The sequence below is a fragment of the Ranitomeya imitator genome, chromosome 2 (genome assembly GCF_032444005.1).
Source record: "Ranitomeya imitator isolate aRanImi1 chromosome 2, aRanImi1.pri, whole genome shotgun sequence".
NCBI lineage: Eukaryota > Metazoa > Chordata > Amphibia > Anura > Dendrobatidae > Ranitomeya > Ranitomeya imitator.
In genome coordinates, this window is record NC_091283.1 from 128,163,238 (window position 1) to 128,172,986 (window position 9,749).

Here is a 9,749-nt window from a genome sequence, read left to right on the forward strand (position 1 = left end):
TAAAGGATAGAGACAACCTGAATCCCCCCATGAATGTAGAACAAGTGCAGCTAGATTGTAGGCGCTGACCCAATGGAGGTGTGTCCCATACAGGGAGAAATCTATGAATGAAATTCCAGAGGTGTGGTGTGTGCCCCTGTGTGTGTGTGTGAGTGTGCGCTCATTATTATTCTGCTCACAGCCCCCTCTGATTCACAGACTTCAGAGCCCATCATGAATATAAGCGAACACTTTGACGTCAGAGCTGAGATTTCTCGGCAGACCCAATGGGGCAAGAATATTAAGTGCAAGTCAAAGCCACTGCTATCTGGGAGCAGTATTAGCAATGTTAACCAAGGATTGAGCCTTAACAAGCAGTGCAAGGACTAGCAGCACAAAGGGACAGAGCTGGAGATCATAGAAGGAAGGTAGGAAGAAGTCTGCATGTCTACAAGTGTATGTGTGTATGCATAGGTCCCTGGTATCCTATGACATCCATCTATCCATCCATGTGTCTATCCATCATGTGTCTATCCATCTATCCATCCATGTGTCTATCCATCTATCCATCCATATCTCTATCCATCTATCCATCCATGTGTCTATCCATCTATCCATCTATCCATCCATGTGTCTATCCATCTATCCATCCATGTGTCTATCCATCTATACATCCATGTGTCTATCCATCTATCCATCCATATCTCTATCCATCTATCCATCCATGTGTCTATCCATCTATCCATCCATGTGTCTATCCATCTATCCATCCATGTGTCTATCCATCTATACATCCATGTGTCTATCCATCTATCCATCCATGTGTCTATCCATCTATCCATCCATGTGTCTATCCATCTATCCATGTGTCTATCCATCCATGTGTCCATCCATCCATCCATCTATCTATGTATCAGTCTTCAGATTAAACAAAAATAAGGCAGCACTTCCATAATATTCAGGTGGAAAGTGATATATTTACTCCTTGCATTCGTATGGATGAGTGTTGCTTTATTTCATTTTTCTATCTATTATCTATCAATCAATAGTCTATCTACCTACAAATTAAACTAAATTAAAGCAACACTTTCACGTAATCCAGGTGAAACGTGATATATTTATTCCATGCATTAGTATATTGTTGCATTATTTTATTTTTCATTTAATTCTTCTATCTATCTATCTATCTATTCTAGTTGTCTAAATCTATTAATTATTTGTATTATATCTGCAAATCAAATACAGCTAGGATTATAGTATACAATTTTATGCTAGGAATAGAAGCCATTTACATATGTTGTACAGGTAAGATTCTTTCCAACCCAATATTGTACATGCTTTTAACCCTATATTGTCTACAATTATAAATCTGCGTCTAACTATTTCAATCTATCTATCCTTATGTCTATTCATATCTATCTATCTATCTATCTATCTATCTATCTATCTAAACACAAGTTATCTATCATCTATCTATCTCATATCTATCTATCTATCTACAAGTTATCTCTATCTATCAATCTATCTATCATCTATCTACAGTATCTATGTATTATCTATCATCTATCTACAGTGTTTATTATCTATCTTTCTACAGTATCTATCTCTCTCTCTAGATACATAGTGTATATGCCATACTGCACCCTATAAATGCTCACACAGCCTATGGTCGGTAACCCTTGCTTTAGCAGTCTGATATTCCGGAAGGCTATACATTGATCTTGCAGGAGGCAGCTCAGGCCCTTCTTGGGCTGCAGGGTCACTGGATAGAGACATCTCACATGCAGTGAAAAGTCCATTGTGCATTGAGATGATTTTTTATCTGGTGCCCGGAAAAAAAGGGAATTATCCTTAATAATTAGATATTTGATTTGTGTGTGAAGATAGCATGAAATGTATGCTGCGGTCACACTGAATGCCTTCCACGAATAGGAAGAAATGGCCTGCAGCTACTGTCAGTAGCATCCTGAAAGCTTAGGGATATCCTGCATGGTGAAATCCTGCAGATACAAGATGGCAATGATCTGTCTCCAGTGAATGGGTAACTGTATGTTGTAGCCTTACCTTAGAGAAATCCTTTGTGATCTGTTAATCCAGTGGAAACACAGACAGTCTCCTTTGTTAGTTCTGGGTAAACGCACATATCCAGAGATGTGATATTTCTGCTGGGAGACTTGTAGTGCAGCTTATCATGGGATCTATTGTTATTACGATAATATATCCTATAATTTTCAGCTTTCACGAGCAGCCGAAGCAAAAGCGTAAACTGTGTAATGATCTCTGTAGGAACAGGCGCACGCATGGGTAAGGAATAGGCGGCCTTTCTCATCTCACCTTGGCTGGTGGGGAAGGAGACTGCATGGAAAAGGGCAGCAGAGCCTGCTGAAGAGAAAAGAAGTTAGGAGCCATTTGCTCGCAGATCCGGCAGTGTGGCGACATACATGGCTTGGCATCTTATATGTGGAGGTCAAAATAAAAGGTGCAAAGCGTCTGTGGACGAGGAAATGCTTCCTTATGTGAGGAACTAGTGATTGTCCTTCCTCACTGCTATGACACATTATCAATACTTTACCTAGAAATATGACTGTTTCTAAATGGGGCCTTGATGGTTATGTGTCCGTTTGTTTATTATATGATTTATGTGTATGTATTGGATTTAGTTATATATTAATGATCGATACAGGGATGAGGCATTGTTATACCCCAGCACAATATTTGCCAGTTAGGTTGCCATCACAGTAGCAGTATTTGGTCAGTATTTTACCTCAGTATTTGTAAGCCAAAACCAGGAGTGGCACAATTAGAGGAAAAGTATAATAGAAACATATGCACCACTTCTGCATTTATCACCCACTCCTGGTTTTGGCTTACAAATACTGATGGAAAATACTGACCAAATACTGCGAGTGTGACGGCAGCCTTATTCTGTCACTAGCATACCGAGCTTTGTATTGGAACGTGTCAAGATGACATTGAGGGTCCGAACAATGCGTTTTCATTCTGTTCTAACCTTATCATTATTTTTCTGTCTCTTTGATGTGCAGCGATGCTTCACCAGCCTGCAGCCGCCACCATGGAACACCTCCTGTATCTCCACAACTCTTCTTCCGGCAGGATGTCTCATCACCACCCCTATGACCCATGGGACACCAACACCTCCACCGTCACCACATCTGACCTCTCCCCAGATGAGTCTGTCAACCCATGGGATATTATCCTTTGTGTCACTGGGACAATCATGGCGTGCGAGAATGCAATAGTGATTGCTATACTCTTCTATACGCCCACCCTCCGGGCACCCATGTTTATACTCATCGGCAGCCTGGCGCTGGCTGATCTCCTGGCTGGGATGGGACTTATTGTGAATTTTATAGTTCTTTATGTATTTAATAACGAAGTGGCTACGCTAAGTTCAGCAGGGCTCCTCATAGCCTCTTTTTCGGCCTCGGTCTGTAGCCTTTTGGCTATCACAGTGGACAGATACTTGTCTCTCTACAATGCCCTGACATATCACACAGAAAGAACTCTAACTTTCACCTACCTGATGATACTCCTGGTATGGGCACTTTGCATCTGTATTGGCTTATTACCCATCATGGGGTGGAACTGTGTTAGGGAACAGTCCTCCTGCAGTGTTCTGAAGCCAGTGACCAGAAATAATGCAGCTGTGCTGGCGGTGTCCTTCCTCCTGCTCTTTGCCTTGATGATGCAGCTGTATCTGCAGATTTGCAGGATTGCATTCCGCCATGCCCAGCAGATTGCGGTTCAGCACCAATTCATGGCCACATCTCAAGCCTCCAGCACAAGGAAGGGGGTATCAACCTTATCTCTTATACTGGGCACGTTTGCACTATGCTGGATTCCCTTTGCTGTGTACTCCTTAGTTGCTGACTCCAGTTACCCTATGGTATACACCTACTCGCTGGTCCTGCCAGCTGCCTGTAATTCCGTCATCAACCCCATTATTTACGCTTTCAGAAACCCAGACATCCAGAAGTCGTTATGGCTTGCTTGCTGTGGCTGTATGCCACCCAGGTTCTTATCTGGACCTAGAACTTCCAGTGATGTATAGGGACTTGAAGTTGTATATTCGTTAACAAACTGTGCCAAACTGGGGAGGAGATGGAGAAAAAAAAAGATGTCAAATGTTGCTATATTTTTCCTGTTGATATCCAACGTATTGCTTTAAAACATGCAAAGGAGCACTTTCCATGTTCTGTTCCAACAGGTTTATCAGCTGGTACTGTTCATATGGTAGATATGTCGGCATTTGCTTTCTTGTTTTGCAGCCTAATATTGTAAGAAAAGTCCATAAGTCCTTCTAAGCGGAGTAGTCTGGATGTGAAGGGGTTTAAATAAGATCCCCACATCTACAGGCAACATTGTCAGTATGTGGTTCACTGTGACCCTACGCAAGGAACCGTGGGCATTAAAACATGCTGTTATACATCTTACAGTCCAGACTACTCTTATCATAAGGCACAAATATAGTATAAAGGTGCTGCTCTTATACAAGGATTTAAAGGGAATCTATCAGCAGGTTTTTGCTACCTCACCTGAGATCTGTATAAGATAGAGCAAGTGAGCCTGATTCCAATGATGTATCACTTAGTGTAGTGAGAGCAGCAGTTGTGACACAATAAGGGTTTTTAGATTTAGCATGAAGCAGAGCTGAGTAAGCTGCACCCGCCCCCAGGCTCACAGGAAGGGGCGGAGTCAGACTAACAAGCAAGTGCACATCAGACCTGGCAATGATAATCTCCTTGTGATAAAACCTAGATTCTAAATAAACAAAATCACATAAGTGACACATCCCTGAATTCAGTGTTTCAGCCTCTATCTAATGCAGCCATCAGATGACATAGCAAAAACCTGCTGACAGATTCCCTTTAAATAGCCTGGGCATTTTGTTGGTCAAAATGGAGAAGCAGAATAACTGTTCTTTATGCACTAGCATCACATGTGGTGTGCCTGTAACACAGTTGCCAATTTTTTTCATGTTTACATTTTCATCTCTGCTGCTTTTGTATTTGGTTACTTTAGGTTAGGCTCACACAAAACTTGGGATAAACGTATAAAGTGGGAAAGTTTCCGGAAACATACGTTTCATGTACTGATTCATCACTTGCGTTTTTCTTTTAAAGTCACATTTATTTATTTTTTTGTGGTATGCCTTGACGCTTTTTTTGTGTGCCAAATTGTTCAAAATGGGGGAGAAGGATTCTGTGATCTCCATTGTTTTCTCTTTGACCCATTTTACAACTTTTTTGACCATGTTTTACTAAATGTCACAGAATATGTGCCAAAATAACTGGAGCATATAAAATCACTCCAGGGATAGATTAAAGTACATTTGTGACAAATTTTGTGAACTTTTTAAAAAAGTCGCAATTGATGAATCGACCAGAAGAAAAAGCGTGCTCACAATGGTAAACATTAAGAAAAATAAAAAAGGACACACAGGAAAACACATAAAATAGGCTTTAAAAAGGAGCAAAGTAAAGAAAAATGAGCTCCAAATGATAAACAGGTAAAAAAACACCAAAAACTAAACAAAAAACTGGTACAAATGCAATAATGGATCAGACCCATCGACTTTCATTTGCAAGATATCTGCCAAATACGTGTCCTGGCATATGTTCAGCCAGTATATCTTTGCCTTAATTACAAGGCATACTTGATCCCCAGTTGTGGTGTGATCCTAGTTTTTTGTATGCCTTTTTGTTGAACCCATGTAGCGCATCACCATTGGACCTGTTCTTCAAATTTAAGAGGAACTAATAACGATGGTGCATGCTCCAGCAGTCGAACTGTAGCTCTTTTTAGGTCACTTAAAGGGACAGTAGGGTTAAATTTCAATAATTTAATAAGATCTATAACTTTATTAGAAGTGTATGTCTAGCCTATTTACTGTATATGGCCTAGTGAGTGATGAGAAAGCATTGAGTTTCAACACTTAACTGCTGGTGATTACCAATAATGATCAGTAACTTCCACCAAATTGAATGTATTAATGTTGCGAGTGAGTGTTTTTCCTATAATGGCCACCAGGCATTAAGAAAATTACATAAATATTACTTTGTCTTGCCAGAATTCTTAGGAGAGATTATTGTGGATCATTCTTTACTGGGGTTTACCCCTAATAATCTTACCATCTGATGGGAATGTGGCTGCTGTTGCCCGTACCAGCCCGGCTCAGAGTATGACCATTAACCAAGGTGGGAGTTACCCACCCACATGACCATTAACATTTGGTAATCATTTCTCGTCAGCCCTGTATTGACTCCATATCACCTGTAAACTCATTCCTGTTTTCTTTTTCTGGTCAGTTGCAGGAAAGGTATAAACAGATTTGTTAGGGAAATTATTAACTATTATAACAAACTAGACTGTGGCCCGATTCTAACGCATCGGGTATTCTAGAATATGCATGTCCCTGTAATATATGGACAATGATGATTCCAGAATTCGCGGCAGACTGTGTCCGTCACTGATTGATCGAGGCAACCTTTATGACATCATCGTCGCCATGGCGACCATGACATCTTTGGCAACCATGACACCTTTATGACATCATCGTCGCTGTGCCTGTTGCTGATTGGTCGAGGCCTGGCGGCCTCGACCAATCAGAGACGCAGGATGTCTACGTCCTTTATGACATCATCGTCGCTGTGCCCGTTGCTGATTGGTCGAGGCCTGGCGGCCTTGACCAATCAGAGACGCTGGATGTCTACGTCCTTTATGACATCATCGTCGCTGTGCCCGTTGCTGATTGGTCGAGGCCTGGCGGCCTCGACCAATCAGAGACGCGGGATTTCTATGTCGATGCTGTGCCGGTCTCTGATTGGTCGAGGCCTGACGGCCTCGACCAATCAGAGAGCCGGGATTTCCAGGACAGACAGACACACAGACAGACAGAAAGACAGACAGACGGAAAAACCCTTAGACAATTATATATATAGATGTTTTCTTTAATGGGGTATAAGACAAAAATGTTCAGTTTCCATTAAAACCAGTTTGGATGTAGCAGAGCTGGATTTATGATTTGACTATGGTTTCACATAGTTAAATTGATAGCATTATATTTACCTAAGTAAAGCAGCCGCAAAGACATGAAATGCTTTTCTGAACAATGTCTTTTAAGGTTTATAGATTATTCATAAGCCATACGGGAGGATTGATTAAAGGGAATATGTCTGGTTTATGCTATGTAATCTGAGGGCAGCATGAGGTAGTAGCCGAGACACTGATTTCAGTCCTGTGTCACTTATTAAGCTGCGTGCTGTTGGTTAAGTACAATGAGTGTTTTATCAGCAGGAGATTATCACTGTCTGGACTACAGCTCATGTGCATCCTGGTCCAACCACGCCCCCGACACGGATTAACAGCTTACTGTAAATATACAGAAAGCTGCTAATCAGGGTTGTTGGCAGGGGCAGCTCTCTGAGCTCAGCAACATCCTACGTGTAAAAACTCTGATTGTGTCACAACTGCTGAACCCAGTAAACTAAGGGATACATCGTTGGAATCGGGTTCTCTTTCCCTACATCATGCTGCTCTCAATTAGGTAGAAAAAACTGCTGATAGATTCCCTTTAAGCAGTTTCCTTATTGGGGGTAAACAAGATGGTTGTGCTCATCTCCTGTAAAACTTACAGGGTATATGCACATGGTGTCATTATCAGGCATATTCCGCCTAAAATCCAGCTGAAAAATGAATTTAAAAAAATTATTACCATATGAAAAGCAATTTCAAAATGAGTTGCTGTGCACATGTTCAGTCCTTTTGAGCTTCTTTTAACTGCTTTAGGGTTTGAAAGCTGTGACTCGGCTATAATAAGTCACCTCTTCATTCTTCCGTTTGGAAGCCACTCATTAATTTACATATACTGTTAAAAAAAAAAGATGCTGTTGCAAAAAAAGTCCAAAAACACTCCAAAGTTGTTGTCAGGAAAAACACTCCCAATGTTGCCTTGAAGCCTATTCTGCTTGTAAAATACACTTTCCCTACATCTGTACTTGTCCAGGATTCCAATGACACCTCTTTATTATTAAATTACCAACAATTGTCAATATATGGAAGTAGTAACGCTGATGACCTGTCACTTGCCATAAATAAGTTTTTTTACTGGTGTAAATGCCGCTGTTCTTCTGAATCTGGGATTATTTATTTTTTGTTCCTGCACCTTTCCATTCCTGGATATGGTCTCCTCTTCCTAGTTCTTAAATCTAATCAATGTATCCAACTGGGCGTGGTCTCCAAAAACTTTCCCATAGAGAAGAGTTGATGACCACACCCAGTTGTCTAAAAAGACTCGATATACATACAGAAAAGAGGGTCCAAATCTTGGTAATGGAGAGGTGAAGGCACACAAGAAAAAACCAGATTCAGGAGAACAGCAGCATTTACACCGGGAACACAATTATATACCTATGGCAAGCGACAGGTCCTGTTTAATTATATATAGGGCAGAAGAATGGAGAATGAAAGGTTGCTGATACCTTTACATATCCAGCGTAAAGCACATAATTTATTAGTTGTCTACATAAGTCCCAGGCCAGAATATTCCTGAACTTTTACACATATCCCTATTTAGAGATCTGGAAAAAAAAAACTGTAAAACTTCTAAAAAAAAAAAATAATGCACTTTGTTTAATGCTCTGTGAAGTCTCTTCAGTGATAAGTGTGAATGTTTCATTTTTACAGTTGTTTGCTGGTATAAAAATATACATATAACTTTCTCCGAGAAATTAGAGAAACCCACAACGTTATCTTGTACAAGAGAACCAATTACTTGCATTTCTCCGTATGTACTTACTAATGATAGCACTGCAAAACATCAACCGAAGGCTGCTGCAGCCTTATTGCTAATGAAGGGTTGTACTTAGACCAGATAAGAACCTGTTTTCTGCTGCTTAGTGGAGGCCGTGAGCAGAAGCAGTGGTCATCGTGTCTAATAGTCAGCTGGTGATTGTGCTTTTATATCCGAAAACAAGATTGAAAACAGATTTTAAAAAAACCCTGACCATAGTAAACCGCTAATATGGATCATGTGTATTTAGTGCCAAAGATATCATGCAAGTGGAATCTAAACCCCTGATCAGCGCTGCTGCCGGGCACATTCGAACCAACGGAGTGCCGGACAGGCATCATCGGCAGCACCGCATTATTTCTGTATGCAGTTACTTGATGCAAATCGGCAATGATAAGGGCAGAATGTTATTAGAATTCTGGACTTGGGTCTGTTTTATGGCTGCACATTACTGAATCTGCACAGCCGTCACCATGAGCACCTCAAGATAAATAATTTATCCCAAGAACAATCCAGAATCTCCACAGAAAAGTCTGGTTCTAATATTCAAATTTAAAAAAATATGTGAGAATGTAAAGGTTCTTCCATCATTCGCCTCTACGGCACATCACTCGTGGCACTGAAGGGGTCTCCACAGCTGTTGGTCTGTAACATGTCTATATGATTTGTGTCATGGATGGATAATCTTATCAGTCTTCTGTTTCTGTGATGCCCTGTGACAAGAAACAGGTCATTCTCTTTTAGGTGACTTGCCCGCCTTACTGTACATGGAGCTTTATTTACGAGTCTTTTTTCTGTTAATATAGTTGCTATTTAATTCTTATTTTTTTTGCTACTTTTCCATGTTGGCTTTGTATCAACCAATTGTTCACTGAGAATTTTGTAGGTTCTCTGATAGTTGTGAAATCCTAATTCTAAGAGCTCGTTCAGACGTTGTTTTATTTCACGTATGTGAAAA

At 40.6% G+C, this 9,749-nt stretch overlaps 1 protein-coding gene across 1 annotated transcript; it reads left to right on the plus strand.

Moving 5' to 3' along the window:
• Window positions 1-198: 198 nt before the first annotated feature.
• Window positions 199-8,605, plus strand: LOC138662086 (G-protein coupled receptor 12-like). Its single transcript, XM_069747225.1, has 2 exons — window positions 199-407; window positions 3,024-8,605. Exon 2 carries the CDS (start codon window positions 3,026-3,028, stop codon window positions 4,049-4,051), a length of 1,026 nt encoding a protein of 341 aa, XP_069603326.1. The 5' UTR covers window positions 199-407; window positions 3,024-3,025; the 3' UTR covers window positions 4,052-8,605.
• The last annotated feature ends 1,144 nt before the right edge of the window (window positions 8,606-9,749 follow it).